The 24950-nt window shown below is 44.7% G+C and overlaps 1 protein-coding gene across 2 annotated transcripts in view; it reads right to left on the bottom strand.

Moving 5' to 3' along the window:
• Nucleotides 1-24950, bottom strand: part of CEP290 (centrosomal protein 290) — a 557889-nt gene that overhangs the window by 80070 nt on the left and 452869 nt on the right. For both annotated transcript variants that reach the window (XM_029601651.1, XM_029601650.1), the window contains exons 47-48: nt 9425-9547; nt 699-859 (exon numbers count right to left, since the gene is read on the bottom strand). In XM_029601651.1, the coding sequence (XP_029457511.1) occupies nt 699-859; nt 9425-9547 (284 nt within the window). The remainder of the gene's footprint in view (nt 1-698; nt 860-9424; nt 9548-24950) is intronic.

The following is a 24950-nucleotide window of genomic DNA, read 5'->3' as shown; positions in this document are numbered from 1 at the left end:
TCGTGAACCGCGATATATACTTGCAATGTAGCCCAAATTGGGTTAATAGCGTGATTTGCGCTAAGAGCGTGTTGCATAGCTGTTATCGCAATTTGCGATACAAATGCTTATTAGCATAAGGTAACACCCCTTTTTGGTATTGCATGCGATACCGTGCGATATTGGAAAATGAGGCCCAATGTTTGACAAGGAAAATCACAAGAATGTAAGTGGGTAGAAGGCATTGCCATTTTACTCTTACTACTTTAGCTCTCATTTCATGGTGATTCTTGCACTTTATAGGGTAAATTTTAAAAACATTTATGTGGGTAATTTGAAAATTACCCTTGGGATTCTATGCATAAGTGATTTTGTGCATACTTTTATGTGTACCTGCAAGATTCATTCCAATGGATGGGGAAATCATCTATGCATATACTTTTGATTTTTAGAAATATGAGCATAAATGTGTATGTGAACATTTACACCTACCCCTAGCAGGTATAAATGTGCATGCCTATTTCTGCGCAAAGATTTGTGCAGTCCTGCTAATTTCAATGCAGATTTACGTGTGTAATCTACTTTGAAAATCTGGACTGAAAGTACATGCCCTATGCGCAATGTTTTAAATTTGGGCTCCCTAAGTAAAAGGATGAGCTGGTTTAGAAGCAAAAGTCTTGTAATATTACACATTCACAGTTTTATTCAACTTTCCACACCTTGATTTCCAGCTGTTGGCATCTGCTCCTTCTGCCTGTGAGCCTCTGTTTTCAGCAAGGTTCAATCTCTTATCCAATTCCTCCAGTTGCAGAGTTAGTTTCTCGTTCATTGTCTCCAAGTTATTTTTTGTTATTCGGAGCTTCTCAGTAGTTTCAGTTTCCTGTTAACAATTTTACTGTGGCTAAATGTTAAGTGAAAACTGGTTCAATATCATTTGTTAATGCATTTTCTGAATATTAGGATAAAATGGATTCACAATGCCCACACATTAGATCTTTTTGAGTTTGGCATTTGTGATAGTCACAAATGCTTAAGAAACATTTAAACACCTTTGTACAGTATTCATTACAGAACAGACCTAAACTACAAGAACCAAGGGACAAAAGTGATGGGACTAGCTTGTAAGGAAACCTGAAACATAGTATATGATGGCAGGTATAAGACCAAAAAGAAAAGCTGTTTTTTACCTGCTAATTTTAATTCCTGGAATACCAAGATCAGTCCACACTAGTGGGATGTACCCAAACTCCACTACACTGGGCGGGAACCTGAAAGACCCGTTCAAAACACATTCTCCCCAAACGCAGCCTCCTCTGGTACCTGAACATCCAATTGGAAATGTTTTTAAAAATGTGACGTGAAGACCATGTCGCTGCCCTACAGATTTCCTGTGGTGACAGCAGCTGACACTTTGCCTAGGAGCCTGCCTGTGCCTTAATAGAGTGCGCACACAACCTCTCTGGAACTGTCTGACCCTTACCGAGACAGGCTGAAAAATAGTTTCCTTCAACCATCCTGAAATCATGGCTTTAGACACCTTATTTCCTTTCTTTGTTCCGCTGAACAAGGAAAACAGATATCTGAACAACAAAACTGTTAGTGACCTAAGGTACCGCAACAGATTCCAACGAACAACCAGTAAGTGAAACTCCCTCACATGCAAGGCTTCAGACGACAAATGCGGAAAAGCAGGAAGCGCCACAATCTGGTTGAAATGAAATGAGATGATCTTTGGTAAAAATGAAGGAACCGTACGCAATGACACCCTGTCATCCATAATTCTCAGGAAAGGGTCTCTACAGGACAAAGCCTGAAGCTCTGAAGTCTACCTGGCTGAACAAATCGCCACCAGGAAGACAGACTTCAGGGTGAGGTCCTTCGAAGATGCCTGTCGCAATGGATCAGATGGAGGTCCCATGAAACAGATAGAACCAAGTTAAGGCGCCTTTGAATCGGTGGATGCAAATGTTTCACCCCCTTCAGAAAACGTACAATGTCCCGATAAGAGATCAACGGCTTATCTCTAAGACATCCCAAGGCTGCCACCTATACCTGGAGCAAATTGTAGGCCAGCCCCTTTGCTAAGCCCTGCTGCAAAAAAAACCAAGATCTGCGGAATGTCCACCTGCAAAGGCTCCATACAGTCCTTCAATCACCAGGACTCAAATAGTCTTCACACTCGGACATAAGTCAGAGAAGTGGAAGGCCTCCTAGCCTGAAGCAGCAAAGCATTAACTGGCTCAGAGTACCCTTTCAATTGTAAGTGCTTTCTCTCCAAAGTTAAGACTCAAGACAAAAGCAATTCACCCGATACAAAAGATGGGCCCCTATCGAAGTAACCCCTGCAGATGAGCCAATCTGGCGGGACAGTCTATTGTGAAGTGAACCAGATCCGCAAACCATGGGTGGCGTGGCCACTCTGAAGCCACTAGAACCACCCTTCCTGGTTGCTGCTCTATGCAACACAATACACAGGCTAGGAGGGGCCACAGTGGAAACACATACAGCAGGATCGCCGTTGGCCAAGGAAGAACCAGAGCATTGATCCCCTTAGATCCGATCTCCCTTCTGCGACTGAAGAACAGAGCTGCCTTGGCATTGCCTCATGACACCATCAGCTGTCCCACCTGGCTCGAATGAGGTCTAAGGCCTCTGTGGAAAACTCCCATTCCCCTGGATCCAACTGCTGCCTGCTGAGATAATTTGATTGCATGTTGTCCACTCTGGTCACATGCGATGCAGCTATTCCAGTTAGTTACTGTTCAACCCAGACAAACAATTCTTGTGTCTCCTGAGCCATGAGGCAATTTTTCATCCCACTCTGATTGATATACGCCACAGTCATTGCATTGTCCGAAAGAATGTTCACCATCCTTCCTCGAACCTTGGGGAAGGAAATTAAATAACACTCTGTGAACCACCCTCATTTCCAAACAATTGATAGACCAGGATGCTGGGGGAGGTTTGTCCATCCTTGACAAACCTCCCCCAGCCCATGAGGCTGGCATCTGTGGTCAGCACCACCCAGTCTGGAGTCTCCATATCCACCCCTTTCTCCAAACTGTGGTGAGATAGCCACCACGAGAGACATGATCTTGAACCCCTCGGTCGATGAAACTCCTCAGACACATGTGAGCAAATGCCCATGGCACCAAGTTTAGCGTAGCGGCCACAGAACCCAGAACCCGCAGATAATCCCAGGCCCAGGGCACCGCCAGGCACAGTTGATGAATCACCTGCGCCTGCAAATTCACCACATTCTCTGACGAAAGGAACACCTTGCCAATCTATGTATCAAATTGTGCTCCCAGGTACTCCAATGACTGGGATGGCACTAAATAACACTTTGCTAGGTCTACCACCCAGCCCAAAGACAACAACAACTCTAACTCGCCGAACTGATTGACCACACCCCACTGCTGACTTCCCCAAGATGAGCCAGTTGTCCAGATGTGTGGACAAAGATCCCCTCCTTTCTCAATGCCACAGCCACCACCATCATCACTTTCATGAAAGTCCACAGTGCTGTCGCTAGGCTGAAAGGGAGGACCCGAAACTGGAAATACTGCCCCAGCACCATGAACCGCAGAAATTTCTGATGCTCCGAATGAATGGAAATATGCAGATAGGTCTCCGTGAGATCAAAAACGCCAGAAACTCTGCTTTGCGGACTGCCACTATCACTGACTGCAAAATCTACTTACAAAAACGTGGGACTCACAGTGCCATATTGACTTTCTAGAGATTCAGAATGGACTGGAACGTGTCCACTTTCTTGGGAACCATGAAATAAATAGAGTACCTCCCTTGACCCTGCTCTCTCAGTGGTATTGGCACAATCGTGTCTAGTCTTTGCAGCCATTGTAACATTTCCCGAACCATCTCTCACTTGTCGCGGGATACGCAGTGGGACACCATGAAGGCTGATTGGATGAGAAAATTCTAAGGCGTAACTGTCTCTTATCATCTCTAGGACCCATTGGTCCGATTGTGATCTTGGTCTACTCCTTGTAAAAGCGGGATAAGTGTCCTACTATGGCTTCCTTGGAAGAGTGAACCAGCTGGACTTCATTGTGAGGATTTTCCACCTCCAGTTCCCTGATCGGAATTATTGCTGGAGGGTCTGCGAGAATCTTGAAAGGACTTCTGCCTTCCTGAGTTCTGCTTCTGGCTGAAGGCTGAAAAACTCTTGCAGAGCGAAATCTCCTCATATCCTGGAAGCGGAAACAGGGTGAAAAGGTATTTTTTGTTACATTTCTTGTGCTCCAGCAACGAATTCCCCTTTGACTCCCCCAAATGCTTCATCAGTTGTTCCAGGTCTTCCTCAAACAATAGCTTTCCCTTAAAATGGAGATTAAAGAGTTGCGACTTGGACCACACCTCCGCTGACCAATCACACAACCACAGGAGCCTTTGTGATGCCACAGCTGAGACCATGCTTCTGGCAGACGTCCGAACCAAATCATACAGCTTATTGGCCACATCAGCCGCCAATCTGGCCCCCTGTTTGGAATTGCCTCTCTGGGGTACATTCCTTCTCCACCCAGCGCAAACAGGCTGTTTGCATTAGACTAGCACAAATCGACGCCCGAAGGCTCAAAGCCAAAACTGCAAACTGTCTTTTTAATTGAATCTCCATCTTTCAGTCCTGGGCATCCTTCAGCATGGCCAACCCTGCAACTGGGATGGTATTCTTCTTGGTTACTGCCGAGACCGAAGCATTTATCTTAGGGCCCGTATACAGGATCATCCACAGGATCCTCTTCCCGAGCCTCCTGACTCCACAGAGATCCCTTCTTCATCTCCAGGATGCCCCAGCCCCAAGCTGGGAAAGGAACACTAAATTGAGTCTAGAAAAGCAGATATTTTGTGTATTTGTTTATATTGTAGAATATCCAGTGTAATGTTTTAAATTGATTATGTAAATCATTAAGGGCTCTGGCATTAGCAATCAATACATTTAATAAAATACAAAAAAATACAAATATAAGTGCCAGAGCAGACTCTCCAACTCACTGGGTGGGCCCACCTTGGCCCACTTAGTGGGATGTTGTGGCTTCTGTGGCAAGGGTTGTTTACCTCCTATTCCCCTCTTGGCCAAGTAGGCCTTGTGAAGAAGCAGAACAAAATCCAGTGAGAAGCTTTCAATTTCAGCAGGCCCATCATCTAGCATGTCCTCCTCCTGTCCACCACCCACACTGTAAACAGTCCTCCGATGATGCCTGTACCATAGGCAATAGCAAAGGAGGGAGTCCCTGGGTTCCCTAGAAACTGCCTGCTTCTTGCTATGTACAGTACCAATGGCTGCCATGTCTACAGCCCCATCAGGAGCCTCTGCCATGGACCCAGCTGACCGGGTGATTCTTTTTCCTGCTGCAGCCTCCATAGAGGTTCCATCCTGCCCTGAGGCACATTCCAAACAGAGAGCAGTTGAATTGAGATGGGTGCGCATCAAGCCACAAGCCCGACAGTCTCTCCTGCACTCTGAGATCAGTGCCATGAAAGCAACGCACTTGGCACACTCGCACCAGTTCCTGCCGTGAGTACTGAAAAACTTGCTGATGGTGCAAATCACCTCAACAGCATGAGTGACTTCCCTCAACTTTCTCTGGACCACCAGTGCTGCTGCAGAGGACCTGGTACTTCTGCCTCTCAAACGCTTCTCCCGATCGGTCCACTTCTTTGACTGCTAAAGTGCCTCTTTTTTTTTTTTTTTAAAGGCACAGTGCTACCCTTGACAAAAGCATACTTCCCTGCTTCTGGCTGCGGTGTGGGAGAGAAGACCTCAGAGGTAGGCCCTCTTTCGATCCCTTTGGATGTTGCGGGCTGAGACAGACCAGGGTTTGCCAATCCCCCACTCACCCAGCTCCACCTGAGGAATGGCTCACAAAGGTACCTAACACCTCAGGGAACACCTCTTCTATCTTTTCTGTCTCTTTCTATTTTTTTTCTCAGCCTGCAAGTTTGCACCTCTACGATCTGCTGGAGATAGAGAAATACTGAGGGTCTGCTGGTGGCACTCTAAGTTATATAGCAGTGCCTGAAAAGCTTTTATTCTCTGCCTCCGTCTGCTGGTAGGGATGCAAAGCCCACTTGTCTAGACTCATCTGGGGTATGAAATGGAAGGCCTATTTAGCCCGTCCAATTTACTTTCTGTTACAATATCATAGACCCCAGTTGATCCACATTTCTCTCTTCACTACTATTCCATGCTTTCTTGAATTCTATGACTGTTTGACTCAGCCTTCACTGGAAGGCCATTACATGCATCTGAAACCCTTTCCGTGAAGATATATTTCCTGAGTCTACCCCCCTTAGAGCTCTGTACTAGGACCTCATGTTCTAGAACATTCTCTCCTCTGGTAAAGGTTTGCTTCTTGTGCATTATTAATATCTGAGGTATTTGAAAGTCTCATTTCCCTTCTATTTGTGCTCTCCACTAGGGTAAACATGTTTACAACCTTAAGTCTTATCTCATGTGGCTATTGGTGCTGACCCTGCATCATTTTGGTAGGCCTTTTCTGTATTGCCTCCATCCTGTCTATATTCTTTTAGAGGTATTGCTTCCAGAATTGGACTCTTTTCTAGATGAGGTCTCACCAATAACCTGTACAGAAGCATTATCACTTTATTTTTTATTTTAAAAAATTCTCATACCACTCTATAAACATTGCTAGGCGGTTTCCAATGAAAACATCCATAATATAAAACAAACAAACAGAACATACAACCTAAAATATCAAACAATTAGATGGGATAAAACTCATCATACAAAACTTAAGACAAATTAAAGCATAATAATACAATTAAAATATAAACAATCTCAAGACATTAGCTAAAACACTTTCTTTTTCCTGCTGGTTATGTCTTTCCCTTTGCATCCTAGCATCCCTCTGGTTCTGGCCACTGTCATTACACACTTTCACTATCTTGAGAATATCAGACAGTCACTTCAAGGTCTTTCTCCTCACTGGTGCACATCAAGATCTCATCCTCCATTTTATACTGTTTGCAGTATAAAATTCACAAGGTAGTGAACATATCTGTCCCCAGGACATATCCCTGAAGCAATCCACTAATCATCCATCTTTCCTCAGAGTGAATTCCATTTAACACTACATCCTATCTATCACTCAAACCAGTTTCTAATCCAGTCCACTAGCTTGGGCCCCACCCCTAGACTGCTCAGTTTAATTATGAGCCTCCTATGCAGGATAGAATCAATAATTCTATCCTGCATAGGAGGAGAGAATTATTATTATCATTATTATTATTATCAATGTAATTGCACTATTTGAGGCACTGTTATTGTTATTATGTAAACCGTTTTTGATTTGTAATCCTGTTACAAGAAATTCGGTATATAAAACTGTTACATAAATAAAATAAATAAATAACCTTGCTGAAAATCCAAGTACACTATGAGGAATTTTGAGAGTAATCCAGACAAAATATGACATTTAAATTTCCTGGACCTCACAGCAAAGGTTTACCTGGTCAAGTCATTACCCAGCTAAAATTAAGCTAAAAAAAAAAAAAGAGGCAGGGCAGAGGGCATTCTGGGGGCATGCTAAAAATATATCTGGCTAGCACTAAATCTTGGCACTAGCCAGATAAACTTGGCCAGGTAAGTCTTGCTGGAAAAATCAGGGTCATAAAGTTACTCGGATATGTTTAGCTGAGTAACTTTGGCCAGGTATTTTCAGCAGACCACTTACCTGGGTAACTTTCCTATTCTCCATAAGAACCTGCCATACTGGGTCAGACCAAGGGTCCATCAAGCCCAGCACCCTGTTTCCAACAGTGGCCAAGCCAGGCCATAAGAACCTGGCAAGTACCCAAAAACTAAGTCTATTCCATGTTACCGTTGCTAGTAATAGCAGTGGCTGTTTTCTAAGTCAACTTAATTAATAGCTGTTAATGGACTTCTCCTCCAAGAACTTATCCAATCCTTTTTTAAACACAGCTATACTAACTGCACTAATCACATCCTCTGGCAACAACTTCCAGAGTTTAATTGTGTGTTGAGTAAAAAAGAACTTTCTCCGATTCTAGTTTTCTCAATGGGAGTCTCTTTATGTAGGTGCATGTCCATGAAGCAATTCTTAGGTCACTCAAAGAAATTGATCAGATGTGTCTGCCACTATCTTACTTTGGTAAAAGCTTGCTGCCTCAGATTCTGCTGGATTCAAGATAATTCACTCTCCTTTCCTTTAGTAGATTGTCCATAAGAACATGCCAGGGTCCATCAAGCCCAGCATCCTGTTTCCAACAGTGGCCAATCCAGGCCATTAGAACCTGGCAAGTACCCAAAAACTAAGTCAACTTAATTAATAGCAGGTAATGGACTTCTCCTCCAAGAACTTATCCAATCCTTTTTTAAACACAGCTATACTAACTGCACTAACCACATCTTCTGGCAACAAATTCCAGAGTTTAATTGTGCATTGAGTGAAAAAGAACTTTCTTTTATTAGTTTTAAATGTGCCCCATGCTAACTTCATGGAATGCCCCCGAGTCTTTATATTATCCGAAAGAGTAAAAAACCGATTCACATCTACCCATTCTAGATCTCTCATGATTTTAAACACCTCTATCATATCCCCCCTCAGCCGTCTCTTCTCCAAGATGAAAAGTCCTAACCTCTTTAGTCTTTCCTCGTAGGGGAGCTGTTCCATTCCCCTTATCTTGGTAGTCCATAGGTTTTTCCAACACTGAGAGGAGGGTAAACGGCCTGTCATTTCAAACTTTCTCTCCTATTTGGATTTTTAACAAACCTTTGCTATGAAGTTTAAGGCGGTCCCTAGCATTTAGCCTGGTCCACCTTAAATCCTACAGAGAGTGAGCTCTGTGGGCAAGACTTGCTGGGAGGGGAATGCAAGCTCACCTGGGTTCAGGAATCCCCGTGTTTCTAGGAGTAGGAGCTCCTGATCCTCTCTGGGAAGTCTGAGTTATGATTTACACTGCAAAGGTAGGCAGCCTACTGTGATGATGTTTTGCTGTTACAGTCATAAAAGTTGATATTGCATAAGAAATGGCTGGAGTTAGCTTGGCTCCAGACCACAAGATTTGCTCAGTCATCCTCATAGGTAGCTATTACCATTTTTTAATGAAATGGGACAGTATCTGCCCTTCTCCAATCCTGTGGAAAATTTCTGATATAAAAATATTATGTCAACCCAAAAAAAAAAAAAAAAATCAAACAATTAAAAATTAGTAAATCTTGAAGATGCTTGAACTAAGTCTCTAGTACTTATGCATCTTCATAAATACTCAACAGAGACGGAAAGAGACTGTTTTAATGTAATCGCTCCATATCCAATTGCAATACAGAACACAAGCCTTTTTTTGTGATTTATAATACAGTGATCTCAAAGCTCTGTGTGCCATTTAATGTAAACTAATTTATTTTAACACTTAAATGACTGAATCATGCATGTTTTACCTTTTTCAGTTCCTTGCGTAACCTCTCATTTTCAGTGACAATTTTTTCCATGCCCTTGGCCTTGGCTTCGTATCGCGAACTCAGTTGGCCTCCTACATGAAGCTTTAATTTTTCCATGTCCGACTAGAAATCAGAAGACATACAAATAATGATATTAAATCTTTTCATTAAGATTATTGTTAACATTAGTGTACACATTTCTGAGATAGCTGTATTCATTGCCTGAATTGCACATGTGCTGATAAATACAGAACTGTATCCACAAGCAGCCTAGTTTTGCCAGTTCTAAGCTGAAATGCTCTCACAGGTTCCATATTGTTAAATAAGTCTCTTGGAATGGAGAGTAATTTTCTCTGGTGTTGAAGTTTGCTACCAGGTGTCTGCACTTTGCTCCTTCTCAAGTTTTCAAAGAAGGTTGGAGAATTTTTGGGATGGAAACAGTTCTTCCCTTGGATTATACCATTTTAAAGAAAAACAAGAAATGTATGTTTTCATATGAGCATGCATAGTGTTATATTTTAGCACTATACACCGCTGGGAAGCCTCCAAATTTAGATTTTTTTTTTTTTAATTATTATTTTATTGGTTTTAGAACAAGTAGCACCTTACACATTGCAGAACCACAATACAATACCAAAGTAGATAAGAAGCATCAAAACAGCGAGCCTAGCTCTAGGGACAGCTAAGTGCAATAAACATTGTACAACACAAACTTTACAGGACATTATGATAATAGTAAAGGTACAAATGCCTTATGTGTATGTAGTCATGATAAGAAAATAAAAGATGTGGTTAATCTTGTGTTAGTGCTGAGTCCACTAAATAAACATATAATTATCAATCCGGCGTCTATGTGTTGACTTGTATGTGGTCTATCCCTTACTGCTTGTTGTAACCTTCCCCAATCACCTCCATCTTCCCATCCCGCCCTATCCCCCACGGATCCCCCCTCCCTAGTCCCATGCGTTCATTCCCCAAATCCTCTCCCCTTTCCTCTGCGTAGCAGCATGTCTGGAGTAGCTATGGAGCAATAAGACAACCTACAATGGAGCAATAATAGTGCAATACAGCGACAGTGAAGCATCAAGACGATGTCAGTGGATGAGTGTCACCTGAATTCCTGGTTTGGGGGCTACAGCGCATACATTAAGAAACCACATCATCCTCTTCACCGCAGAGGCTCAAATATGCGCTCTATGAGTGACTGTCATTACTCCCCCCATTGTTGGGAGCTGTCTGCCTCCCTGATAGATAGGGTTCCCAAATTCTTTGAAATTTTGGCAGATGATCATTACGAATAGCTGTTAGATGACTTAAGTGATATATTCTCTCTAGTCTGGCAAGTATATCACTCAAAGCAGGCGTCTCGATCTTCTTCCACCAGAATGCAATCTCGCATCTAGTGGCTAAAATCACTTGCATTACTAACTGTCTTTGCCAGGTTGTGCCCCCATCCAGGGCAACCCTCAACAGACAGGTCTGTGGTGTTAAAACTACTGAAATCCTTAAAGTGTGCTGTATATAAGCCTGAACCTCCTCCCAAGAATGCTGCACCTTGGAACATTCCCACCACATGTGTAAAAAGGTTCCCGTCCCACCACAAAATTTAGATTTTTTTAATTTTTTTTTAGGTTTTTTTCTTAAGTTGGCAACAATTACATGACTATTTTTAAGTGTTTCATTTTATCTGCAGAAGCTCAAGTTCACATTTTGAAAGTTATAAATATTATGCACCAATAAAACATTTCAAAGGTGCAGTATCAGAAATTCAACAATTCTTCCACTTAAGATCCAAAAGACCAGAACAACCTCTAATTGTTCCTCTTGGCTTGATATTATTAATGAGGTCTGTCTGTATTAATTGCCATGCTACAGTACTGGCAACCAATCACAGTTCAGTACAAGAGAACATAAAATTCTTTTTTAAGAGTTCTCTTCAGTTATGTTACTATGTTTTCAGCACAGTTCAAGTTTCTTTCAGTGTTTAAAAAGATAGTGCTTAAGTAGGCAATTCAACTTGACCAAGAAGGCAATTGAACGTGACCAAACATCAGCCAATCAGAGTAGTCCAGACAAGTGGGTTGTGCTCACCGACCAGCAGATGGAGACAGAAACTTACAGGTTCACTGATGTCACTCCCTGTGCCTTTACTTATTCTAACGTGAAGCAGACATTTCTAAAAGCGGCATAGAATCGGCACAGCTGAAAATAAGACATTTCCCCTGACATAGGATATTGCCTGAAACGTGGCCTCGTTGGAAGGGCAGTAAGACATTATGGGGTAGATTTTATAAATTTACGTGAGCGCGTACTTTTGTTCGCGCACCAGGTGCGAACAAAAATCCGGGGTCGCCGCGCGCAAGAGGGTGCACATTTGTGCAACCTGCGCGCGCCGAGCCCGGCACGCGCTGCCTGTTCCCTCCGAGGCCGCTCCGAAATTGGAGCGGCCTCGGAGGGAACTTTCCTTCCGCCTCCCCTCACCTTCCCCTCACCCTCCCCTCCCCTAACCCACCCCCCAGGCCCTATCTAACCCCCCCCCCCCCACCACCTTTGTTGGCAGATTTACGCCTGCCGAAAGCAGGTGTAAATCTGTGCGCCATCACCCGACCTGGGGGCTGGTCTGGAGGCCTCGACTACGCCCCCAGGCCGGCGCCACGCCCCCGGACCCGCCCCAAACCGCCCCCTGACCCCGAACACGCCCCCTCCCACCCCTTTTACGAAGCCCCGGGACTTCCGCGCGTCCCGGGGCTATGCACGCGCCGGCGGCCTATGCAAAATAGGCGTGCCGGCATGCAGAGCTTTTAAAATCCGGCCCTATGTTTTGATGTCGAATAAAAATCTTCACTTGATTTGATATTTAAAAAGTTTGGGCACAGGCAACAGTTTAAGATTGGAGCATTCAAGTTTGCACATTTTTAAGGAAACAATTTATCTCACTACTGGAATTTTGTCAAAAAAATAAAAAAAACATATGAACAATATAGGGAGGAAGGTAGTTGGTGGTTTATAATTATAAAAACAGCGTGACATTGGTCACTAGGTCGGTACTTAAGTTTCAATTTTATATGAAACTACCCATCTCTTCATATATAATTTTTAGTAGTGTTAAAATATTTTTTTATATATGCACATAGGGGTAGATCTTTAAAAAATACGCGATCGCGTACTTTTGTTCGCGCACCAGGCGCGAACAAAAGTACGCTGGATTTTATAAGATATGCGCGTAGCCGCGCGTATCTTATAAAATCCAGGGTCGGCGCGCGCAAGGGGGTGCACATTTGTGCAACCTGCGCGCGCCGAGCCCAGCGGCGCTGCCTGTTCCCTCCCTGCTGAAAGCAGGCGTAACTTTGCGCGCGCCAGCCGGCAGCCCCGCTCGTGTTCCGGTCCCAGGGGCTGGTCCGGAGGCCTCGACCACGCCCCCGGGCCGGCGCCACGCCCCCGGGCCCGCCCCCGAAACGCTGCGTCGTTTCAGGAACGCCCCGGACACGCCCCCTCCCGCCCCTTTTCGAAAGCCCTGGGACTTAGGCGCGCCGGCGCGCAGGGCCTTTAAAATCCGCCCCATAGGTTTTTGTTCATTTCTAGAATGTTGAGGAATGGTGTGAATAGTTGATAATTGGGACTCATTATATGCATCCATGCTGACCTTAGCCTGCCAGTATTATCTGTAAAAAGCTAATTATGGGCAACTTCAATAGAAACCAATTTAATCATTCCCCCCCCCCCCCACACATTTTTTTTTTTAAAACCAGAGGGCTTCTAAATAAAATAACTAGGAAGCAGTACTGCCAATTTGGTGAAATCAAACTTATCTGGTTTGATGAAGAACTCTAAAGTATCACCATTGTTTCAGAGCATGACTGAAAAGATTTCACCAATTTGGCAGCACAAGGAAGTTCCTGGACTGATCTGACTGGACTCGAGGAAAGGAATTTATCAGGTAGGAACTAATGTCTCTTTTCTTTTCATCCAGTCAGTTCAGTCTAGACAAGTGGGAGGTAACAAAGCTACTCCTGACTAAGGCGAGATACTGCCGAACAGCCTCTCAAGACTGGAAGTGAAAGATCACTGGCACTTAAATCTAAGCAATAATGCTTAGAAAAAGAATGCAAAGACCACCAAATTGATACTCTACAGATCTCTACAGGAGAGACCAAAACAGCTCTATCCATGAAGTAAACTGCACTGTCGCTGAATGTGCCTATACTTGCTAAGGTAAAGATCTACATTAGCTCCAGTAATAACCTCTTTAATCCAATGAGTTATGGCAGCTTTAGTAGCTGTCTCACCTTTCTGTTTACCACCTTGCTGTACAAATAGATAATCTGATTTCCTCAAGGCAGAAGTAACCTTTAATTCTCAAAAGAGCTCTTCTCACATCCAAGGTATGAAGCAGCTTATACTCAGCCAAATCAGAATACTTACTAAACGAAGGCTAGCGGACTGTTCAAATGAAATAGTGATGACTTTTGGTAGAAAGGCACCATACGAATCTTGATCATCTCTCCTTTTTTTTTTTTTTAAATAATAACAAAGGTTCCCTGCAAGAAACAGCTTGTAACTGAAATTCTTCAAGCTAAAGAAATTGCCACCAGGAAAATCACTTTCAACGTAAGCAGTTTTACCGAAATATCTCTAAAAGGTTCAAACCGCAAACCCAACAGAAAAACACACCACCAAATTCAGATCCCAAAATGGAACACAAATTTGTAGTGGAGGCCTAATATGTTTGATTCTCATTAAAAAATGAGACATCTGGATATGAAGACATAAACCATCCCAAAATATGCTCCCCTATAGCATGCAAGGGCTGCAGCCTGTACCTTCATGGAAATCAAGAGCTAAACCTTTTGAAAGCCCTTACTATAAAAAGTCTAGAATTACTAGCACCGACATTTTACCAGTCATAAACTGTCTTCTGGTGCAGCAGTCCTTTAAAACTTTCCTAATCCACATCTAAGCTAATGAAGTAGAAGACTTTCTTGCTCTTAAAAAGTATTCACTACTCTATGAGAATAATCCTTCTTAATTAAATGAGCATTTTCAAGGGCTAGGCCATAAGACAAAACTGATCTGGATTCTCGTACATATTCCTCCCTGGAGGAAGGTAACTCGTGCAACAACTTTAAAAACTCTGCAGACCCCAGACGCTGCAGCCAGTCTAGAGCCACTAAGATTACCAGATTCTGAATCACTCTTCCTATCACAGGTGAAACATATAGGTGCACCTTCGACAGCCAATGCTGAATCAGAACATTGAGACCCGATGAGCGATTGTCCTTTGTCCAGCATAATGTTTCTACTTTGGTATTCTTGACTATCGCTATGAAATCCATCATCGGAATTCCCTCTCTGGTCACAATTTGATCAAAGGCCTTTTGAAACAGGACTATTCCCCAGGGCTGACAACATTGTGACTGAGAAATATTTTCCACATCTGCTATATGCAAGGCTGCAATCATCTTCAGATTCTTTTCTGCTGGAACATGTAATAAATCCACTTCCAAAGACATTTGAGGTGCTGTCTGACATCACTTGGGACTGCATGTCCCTTTAGCAGAGGAGCAAATTTCTGGATAACTAAACAAATAGCTTTGGCCTCCAGCCGACTGATTGAGAATCTTGCTTCCTCTGGACTCCATTGACCTTGTATCATCTACCCCAGACAATGTACCCTCCAGACTGGCATCTGTTGTCACAGTCATTCAAACTGGGGGCTCAAGATCCAATCCTAATGCCCCATTTTTGTAATTAAGCCATCAATGTAAGCTTATCCTGATGGATTCCAGTACTGGAAGCCTTATGGAATAGTTCTGAGGCTAGGTATTCCACCGGAAACAGAGCTCTTTGTAGGAGTCTTATGTGTTTCCTTGCCCAAGGGACCAGATCCAATTCCACCGCCATGGAACTGAGAAACTGTACAAAAGGCTAAACTGTAGGATTCCTGGCATATAGCAATGTATGAACTTGCCAACCCAGATTCTGAATTCTTTGTTTTGTTGGCCAAACAGGGCCCATCCTCATGTTGAACAGAACTAGATATTCCAAACTTTGAGAGGGTTGTTGATTGCTCTTGGAGAAATTTGACTATCCAACCTGTGTCTTGCAAAAACTGAACTAACTTTTGGGTAGCCATTGTACTTTCCTGGAGTATGTTCACCCTGATTAAGTAGTTCTACAGACAAATTGAAGGAAACTTCCTTCCTTTTGCAGCGCAGCTGCCACGACCACCATTACCTTTGAAAAGGTTATAGGAGCAGTGTGTAACCCAAAGAGCAGGGCCTAAAATTACAAACTGAAGGAAGTGCTGATGATCCTTTCTTACAGGAATATAAAGATGAGCCTTCGCCAGATCCAAGGAGGCCAGGAATTCTCCCCTTCACACTGCCATAATGACTGATTTCAATGTTTCCATTTTGAAGTGAGAGATCTTCATAAACTTGATTACCTGTTTCAGATTCAGAATAGGACAAAAAGAACCCTCTTTCTTGGGAATCAAAGTAAATGGAGTATTGCCTAGGCTCCACTGGTTTCTTGGGACTGGCACTACTGCCTTTAAATCCAGGAGTCTTCCTAGCATCTCCTTTACAGCTCATCGCTTCCTGGCAGATGGACAGGGGAAGCCATAAAGGCATCTGGAATGCTGGAATGGGGGAATTCAAAGGCAAATGATCTCAAGGACCCATTGATCTGATGTGATTTGGGTACATCTCTGGATTTAGGGCCCCCAAAAATTTACTGGGTGCTATGGGAGGGACCCGACTCTGAGGATCCTTCCTTACCACCTCATTTGCTAGCATGAAAGGATTTATACCTGCCAAAAGAACTGGATATTTGATTAATAGCATTTCTTCCCTGCTTAAATCTCCTAGAATCCAGAAATCTACTCTAAGTTGGAAGAGTATGTGAAGAACTTGTAGTCCTACCTTCTGGAAATCTCAGCACCTTGGACTCATCCCGAGCCTTTGTCATCTTCTCAAAACAAAAGCTGCCCTTTAAAGGGAAGTTTTGTCAAGTTGTTCTTAGATATGGAAACAGCTGACCAATTACAGCCAAAGCAGTCTCTGGATTGCCACCATGGAAGCTATAATCCAAGCTGAAATGTGCACAAAATCAAAACAGGTGTTGGCTAAATATGTCACACCCAGTTACAACTGAATAGATTCATCCATAGCATCTTCCTTGATCTGCTGCACCAGATGCAAACCTGATCTCACAACAATACAGCTGCATAGCAATACTAATGGTTTCAAAGGCTTGTTAAAACACAAATTCTGTTTTCCTATCCTGAGTGCCTTTAAGTGCAATACCTCCCTCTATGGGAATAGTCATCCTCTTAGTCACTGAACAGACCAGAGCGTCCACCTTTGGGAAGCAAAATCTTTCCCTTTTCTGCTGGCCAAGGGGCATAACTTGGTTAGAGATCATCCTCCCTTAAAATTTGCTTCTGGAGATATCCACTCCAAATAAATCAAATCCTTCACTAACTTTTTCTATACTGACCATTATAGGGTTCTCTGCTTAGTAGGAAATCTATTTCTTACCTTCTATAATATTCAAAAGTATGCAGGGATTGGGTAATTAAGGAAGCAAGTTCTTCCTAAAGGAAGACATGCAAAGGAAAATTGGTTCTTACCTGCTAATTTTTGTTCCTGTAATTTATTTATTTATTTTATGCAATTTTTATATACCGTTACACAGAACACAAGATTCTATCTTTACGGTTTACATAGTAAAAATCATTATACAATGGTTAGAAACAGAATAAATACAATAAAATTCAATAAAAAAATAAAAACAAAATAACTAAAATATACTCATTAAAAATAAAATAAATATAGTTACGAAAATAGAAATAAGAATCCCTCTGTCAGTCTTTAGTTTCTCAATTACCCTCTTTGGCATTGGTTCCATATGCTTGCTGAAAGCACCATATTTTTAGGTCTTTCTTGAATTTCTTCAAGTTATCCTGTACTCTAAGTTCCAGTGGTAGGTAATACCACAGATCAGTCCAGACTCCTGGGATTTGCCTCTCTGCCAGCAGATGGAGACAGAGAAAGTTTCACCGACACTGTACACAACCCAGTGTGCTACCTGCAGTCCCTCAGTATTGACCTATATCCAAGCCAAGATGATAGCAAAAACCATAAACATCTAAGCAAACTCCCTCCCCTCCAAAGAGCTGGCGGGAGGTGAATTTGCACAGAGACAATGTAAAACTCACATAAGCGATCAGCTTATGTGAGTTTTACATTTACTTCCAACAATCCCGCACTATATACACAGCAACAGTATGAGTGGCGGACTCTCCCCTTCAGTAAATGGTTAGGTGTCTGGACTGATCTGTGGTACTACAGGAATGAAAATTAGCAGGTAAGAACCAATTTTCCTTTCCCTGTCCCACATCAGTCCAGACTCCTGGGATGTACCTAAGCTCCCCTTAATTTGGGTGGGAACTAGAGAGCCAGAGCCCCAACATCCAAGCGATAATGCCTAGCAAAAGTGTGCAACGACTTACCAGTAGCTGCCCTGCAAATTTCATGTGGAAACACTTGTTCTAACTCAGCCCAGGAAGTCGCCGGAGAATGCGTTGAGTGCGCCCTTAAACCCCGCAGCACAGGGCACCCTTTAGAAATATAAGTCATCTTGAAAACTTCTTTTAGCCACCATGCAATTATAACCTTAGACATCTTACCTCCTTTCTTTGAATCACTCCACAGTACAAAGAGGTGATCCGATCTACAGAATTTATTAGTGACCTTAAGATAATGCATGCCTATCATCTAAGAGCCTAGGCTCCCCCACGTGAGGTAAAGAGGAATCCAAAACTGGAAAATCTGGAAATTCCACTGCCTGACTAAGATGGAACGCCAAGACTACCTCAGGTAGAAAAGAAGGCACCATGCATAAAGATATGCCTGAATCTGAAATCTGTAGGAAGGGATCTCAATACAACAGCACCTGGAGATCCGAAATTCTCTTGGCTAAACAAATAGCCACCAAGAAAACCACTTTAAGAGTCAAGCCCTTAAATGTAGCCCTCTTCAGTGGTTCAAATTGCACCTCACATAATCCTCTAAGGGCTAGATTCAGATTCCAAGATAGACAAATGTTCTGCACCTAAGGATGCAAGTTCTTAACTCCCCAAAGGAATCATATAACATCTGGATGTGCGAACCAGAAGATACCCTTGCCATTACCCTTGAGACAACCCAATGTTGCTAACTGGACTCTCAGAGAGTTAAAGGCCTGTCCCTTGACCAGAACCTTCAAATATACAACAGAGTAGCCTGAACATGCTGCACTCCCATCAACAGCAGACCAGGACTCAAAGACCCTCCAAATTCATAAACACGCCAAGAATGTAGGTGGTCTCCTAGCCAGTAACAAGGTGGAAATAACTGCTTTGGAATATCCCTTCCGTCTCATTTGTCTCTTCTCAGAAATGAAACTGCGAGACAGAATTGAGCCACCTGACCTGAAAATATTGGGCCCTGGTGGAGAAGAATCTACCAAGGTCGGAACTTCGGTGGCCATGTTGATCAGCTCTGGGAACCATAGTTGATGTAGCCACTCTGGAGCTACCAGGAAAATGTTGCCCAGATGTTTCTCTATCCACCATAATCCCTTGTCCACCAGAGGTGATGGAGAGAAGACAAAGAAGAATCCCTCAAGTCCACAACAGAATCAGAGCACTGATTTCTTCTGTACCATTTCTCTTTGGCGGCTGTAAAACTGCAATGCCTTGGTGTTCTCTTTGGTCATCATTTAGTCCATATGGGGATATCTCCATCTTCCGTGAATGAGACACATCACTGTGTCCAACAGTAGTAGATAGCCAGGGTCTTAGACCTGTTCATCCCTGGTACCTAGCTCTCCTGAACTTCGGCTCTAGGCAGTCTCCTATGCACACACATAGGCCACCTGGGTGTATGCACTTATCCCTCCAGGACACACGTAAATATGCGCTCAAGACTAGGCTGTGGTCGTATGCGCACAAGTACATGGAGAAATACTCGGTCGCCTAGGCTGTGGTCGTATGTGCACAAGTATCCGCGCAAATATGCGCTCCAGTCTAGGTCTCTGTCTTATGCACACAAGTACTTATGCAAATATGCGCTCAAGTCTAGGTTGTGGGCATATGCACTCATATCGAGGCTGCGGCCTTACGCGTACAGGACCCTCTGCATGCAACTGCCATGAGGCAAGAATGCACGCACGTCTACTCGTGCAGGAAAAGAACTGCCGCAGCGGCCTACCACATGGCTAAGCAAAGTCTGCCTACACCTTCAGCATGTTTAGGCCTGGATCCCTTCAACATTCGGCACTGATAAACACCGAAAGCCTGAAGAGCTTCTTAACAACTCAGGCCTCTTGACCGGCCGAGAATCCCTGAAGATTGGGGCCGAGAGCCAGCATCCCCCGCTGCCTGTTCTACTAAACAAACTTTGCACATAAGCAAATTAAAACTGGCAGAAGACCTCTGTCAGAACCAGAGACTTTTCCTTGGTGCAAGTGCCTTTCTGCACTTTCATGGGACAGGGAACTGCCAGCAATTTGTTGAGGGGATTCCCCTGCTTCTCCCGCCGACACTGCTAGGGAATCGAAAATGGCTGCCATTCCCACACTGACGGGGCAAGCCTCAGTGTTAGATCCTGTCACCTGCAAGGCTCATCTAAACTGTCAGTTTAGTAATGGGCTCCCCTGAAATATCTTCCCCACCAGGGATGCAGCTGTCTGATTTTAGGCATGACCGCGAGTCTGTACACCAACAGCACTGTCTGCCTTGCACCATTACCATGTGGCTCGAGCAGGATCCCGCTATCGCCACCTCATTTACCTGAACCTCGGGAAATCCTCGGGTGACTAGTTCTGAAGCAGCAATCTAGGCCCCGAGTGACGGCACAATGATTCCACTGTCTCCTGTTCACGCTTGCTTGCTTCCCCCCCCCCCCCCCCCCCCCCCAAACATGCTTTAAAACTGCATCCATCGCTTTACCTAGCCCCATAACTAAGAGGAACAGAAATTCAATATTTCCCTGCTCAGGTGGGACCTGAAATGCAGAGCTGCCAGCCGAACCAACGCTACACCTCATGGGGGATGAGGCATCTGGACCACCAGATATACACCCCCACGGAATCTCAGAGTGAGCTTCCATCATGGGTCACCAACCCCCTGCTTGTCCACCTCAAACCAGGGGTATGGCCCCACCAGGACCTAACAACTCCCTGGGAGGAACTGTAGATCCATCTTCCATTTTTCTTCTTTTTTGTTTTATATACCCCAGACTGCAGGTTTTAACATCTACTGGAGACACAGAAATACTGAGGGACTGCAGGTGGCACACTGGGTTATGTACAGTATTAGTGAAACTTTGTCTCCATCTGCTGGCAGGGAGGCAAAGCCCAGGAGTCTGGACTGATCTGAATATGGACAGGGAACACTGAAGTACCATCCTCACGCTCAGGAGGATATTCCCCCTCTTCTAACTCTCCCTCACTATTCCTTGTGCAGTGAGATTAAAATCTATATGAGACTCCACTGACCCAGTACCGTTATCATCCGGTAACACCTTCTCTTCCTTCCCTGACCACCTGCCAAAACCGAAGAAGGTGGAAGGGTTGAAGCAATTCTAGAGACCAGGCCCTGACTCCCAGTAAAGTTTTGCTGCAGGCATTTAAAAATACATACTGTGGCCAAGATCCAGGAGGAAATGCTTCCTTAGAAGCTGCTGTTGAGGGAGGGCTTCCTGCAGTCCTTAACTGCTCAAGGACTGCAGGACAGAGTAGGTGGCCTTAGCTCTCCTTCACGTCCTTGCATTTCAAACATGGTTGCTGGGTCCAATTCTGAAACTGGGACTACAACTGTGAAATGCTGCCTGGACGATTCTGTTCTTGCATACCTCCCAAAGAAAGTTGCTGCCTCATAGGTCCTGTTAAGAATGGCCTCGAAAGGCCTTGCATTCTGTTGAACTCTGGTGGTTTAGTGTGCCCATGGGCCTCAGCCCGGACCCAGACCTTCAGGGCCGAGCCGAGGGTTGACGGTGGCTCCGCATGGCTGATGGTCTGACCCTCTGCCAGGCCGGCAAGCTCCCAAGGCCAACATCCAAGGATGTTGGAAGTTGAATGGTCCTCCGACCATTCCGAGCCCTTTCGGACCTGCTGCGAACAGCATGGAGCAGCAGGCCTGGCCTGAGGTTGAGGGCAGACGGCCTTGACACGAAGACATGACAATGAGTGATGCGACGGCATCTAGACTAAGACAGTGGGTTGGTGCAACAGCATCCTTGGACGAAGACACATGGCTGATGCAACGGCATCCATGACGAAGACACATGGCTGATGCAATGGCATCCATGACGAAGACACTACATCCAAATAGGCAAAACACAAGGCATGGACATGGGCACTGTCTCTCAGGGCACCCTACTCAGGCCACCCACGGGACTGAATCGCGGACCACCCTGTCCCACTGCGCGCCCTACACAGCCCTTGCAGGCTGGTCACGGACCACGAGGAGAACGGGACAGCGCAGGAAAGGTCCAGGCAAGGAGGAACTCCAATGACGGAGCCGATGTCATCCGAAGCTTCCCCCAAGGCTGGCAGGGACGGAGGCTCAGGAGCACAGGGACACTTCCCACCTGCAAGCCACCTCATTCTCGGGAATACTCCATCTGAGAGCACCGGCTTAAAGGAACAGAAGGCTCGAGAGCACCAGACGAAGACACTGGGAAGAACATCCTGGCAGGAAGACACATCAGGACGTGGAGGAACATACCGATTAATATTCCTGTTCTCACTGAATCATTGCTACACGCTGATTTTATACTTCTCACTGCTAATTTTGACTTTTTGGTCTCTGAACTTCCATTTATTATTAGACTTGCCATTAACAAAGGATTACGATTACCATTGGTTTATTGTATTTGCTTTTATTTTGTTGGTATTTTTTGATATATATCATGTCTATGTTATTTCAATTTCTCTGTAAAGCCTGTTGCTGAATTATAGTTTATTGTAAACCGAGGTGATGTTTTTAACGTGCCGCGGTATATAAAAAAATCACTAAATAAATAAATAAATAAAATAGCAAGACATCACAACATGGACTGGGACCTCAGGCAGGATACCAAGACATGAAGACATGGAAGAAGGCAGATGAGACGAGGAGCTCCACGAAGACAGAAGACCTTACAAGGCTCTGGCAGGCAGGAGCCGCCAGAGTGAAGTCAGTCACCACGATGCAAGGCCAAGAACAGACTGATGAAGCAGCCCTTTATAGGGCTAAAGCAGGAAGTCCCATTGCAGGTGGGGCCAGCACACTTCCTGTGCCTGGCCCTTTAAATGCAGCAGAGAGGCGCGGGCTGGCGCCTAAGAGAAGCAAGCAGGAAGCTGTGCAGGACCATGGACAGCGGCCTGCACTGATGCATAGCGTCCGAAGAGGCAGGGCTGAGCCTGGACGCAGGCTCCGACGTCGGCAGCGGCTCCAGCTGCTGCAGGAGACCCCGGGGCGGCTCCAGCCGCTACTCCAGCCTGGGGCTGCGGCCTTAGCTCCGCGAAGATGAAGTCAGCGTCAGGCGGCAGTCCCAGCCCTGTGGGGAGACGCCGGAGGGCTGCGGCTCCGACCGCGGAGCAGGAGAACAAGCAGGGCGGCCTCCGGGCCGTGGGGGAAAGAAGCAGAGTGTGGCTCCAGCCGCGTGGGAGGCCCGACGGCGGCGTCCTGCCGCATTGGGTGAAGATGCAGCATAGGTAAGTGAGCCTGCTCGTGGGGAGACTCGCGGGCAGTGCGTTCATAACAGGTCCTCCCAAGCTCTAATGCATTCGCAGCACAACTTTGAGCTTCTCCCCAATTGCACTCTTCTCATACTGCAAGTGGTGCACAGAGCAGTTTTCTTCCCACACTCGGCAGAAGCTGCCATTATCCAACTCATACTTGCTGGTTTGAAGAAAAAAAACACTTCCGTGCAGGGAAGATTTTTAGTGACTCATCCGGGAGCTGTTGTAAGAATCTGATCCACTGAGGGAGTGTGAAACTGGTCTTTCACCTCAAGAACTGCCTCCAACTTAAATTCCTATTCTGCTTACCAGGCCTCAGTCTGGTAAGCACAGGATGTTTGCTTACGATCTGCTGGAGACAGAAAATACTGTTAGGCTGAGGTGAGTATGGATGCATGTAAGGAGTAACATCGGCAAATCTGTAAGTCTCTGTCTCCATCTGGTGGTCAGTGAGCACAACAAACGCGCCTGAACTGGTCCAATCCTACAAAAAGGAGATATTTTATTTATTTATTTAACGGCTTTTCTATACCGGTATTAGTGGTTACATCATACCGGTTCACATCAAACTGAAAGGTAGAAAGTACATAAAACAGGGGCAAGGGCTGGGGGTACAATATAAGAAAAGTGCTATGCAGTAACTGGCATAGGGAATTAGGAGAGTAGAAGATAACAAGAAAAACAGAATAACAGGATTAAACCATGTAACATAATTTAACAGTAAAAGTCAACATGAGAAACTGAGGCAGCAAGGGTTAAACAGGCACATAGGGACTAAAAGGGGTAATGGGCGGGAGATGGTGGAATTGATGGAGTTGTCTGGTGCAGTGGTCTAATCTGGGAATGCCTGTTTGAAGAGCCAGGTCTTTAGGTTTTTTTTTTAATTTGGTGGGGCAGTGCTCAAGTCAGAGGTTTGTGGGTAGAGAGTTCCAGTGGGTAGAACCAGCAACGGAGAAGGTTCTGTTCCTCGTGGAGGAGAGGTGTGCCTTCTTAAGTGATGGGGTGTGGAGAGTTCCTTTACTAGTTGTCTGGTTGGTTGGAAGGGGTGGGGTGGAGCGGCTCGTCAAGCCAGTCAGAGTTGTGTCTGTAGATGGATTTGTGAATAATAGTAAGGGTTTTATAGAGGATACGTGAAGGGATCGGGAGCCAATGTAGGTCTTTTAGGATGGGGGTAATGTGGTCGGATTTCCAGGTGTTTGTGATAGTTCTTGCAACAGCGTTCTGGAGCATTTGGATTGGTTTTATGGAGGAATCGGGGAGGCCTAGGAGGAGGGAGTTGCAGTAGTCCATTTTGGATGAGAGGGTAGCCTGAATGACGGTGCGGAGGTCATGGGTGTTAAGTAGGGGTTTTAAATTTTTTTAGGACATTAATTTTATAGAAGCCTTCCTTGAGTATGGTATTGATAAATATTTTCACGTTTAGTTGCTGATCAATTAGGACACCGAGGTCTCACACAAAGGGCTTGGCGGAGATGGTGCTGCTGAATGCAGGGTCGTTTGAAAAGGAGGGTTTGGGGATTTGGTGTTGGGATATAAAGAGTAGTTCAGTTTTAGTAGTGTTTAGAGCGAGGTGGAGATTAGAGAGGAGGAGGTTGATGGAGGTAAGGCATTTCTCCCAAAATTTTAGAGAATCGGAGATTGAGTCTTGAATAGGTATGATGATTTGTACGTCATCGGCATATAGATACGAATTTGAGGCCAAGGTCAGATAGGAGCTGGCAGAGGGGAGTGAGGTATATATTGAAAAGGGTAG

Source organism: Rhinatrema bivittatum, chromosome 4 (genome assembly GCF_901001135.1).
Source record: "Rhinatrema bivittatum chromosome 4, aRhiBiv1.1, whole genome shotgun sequence".
NCBI lineage: Eukaryota > Metazoa > Chordata > Amphibia > Gymnophiona > Rhinatrematidae > Rhinatrema > Rhinatrema bivittatum.
The sequence above is the reverse complement of the archived record's forward strand: the minus strand, read 5'-3'. Positions and strand labels throughout refer to the sequence as shown.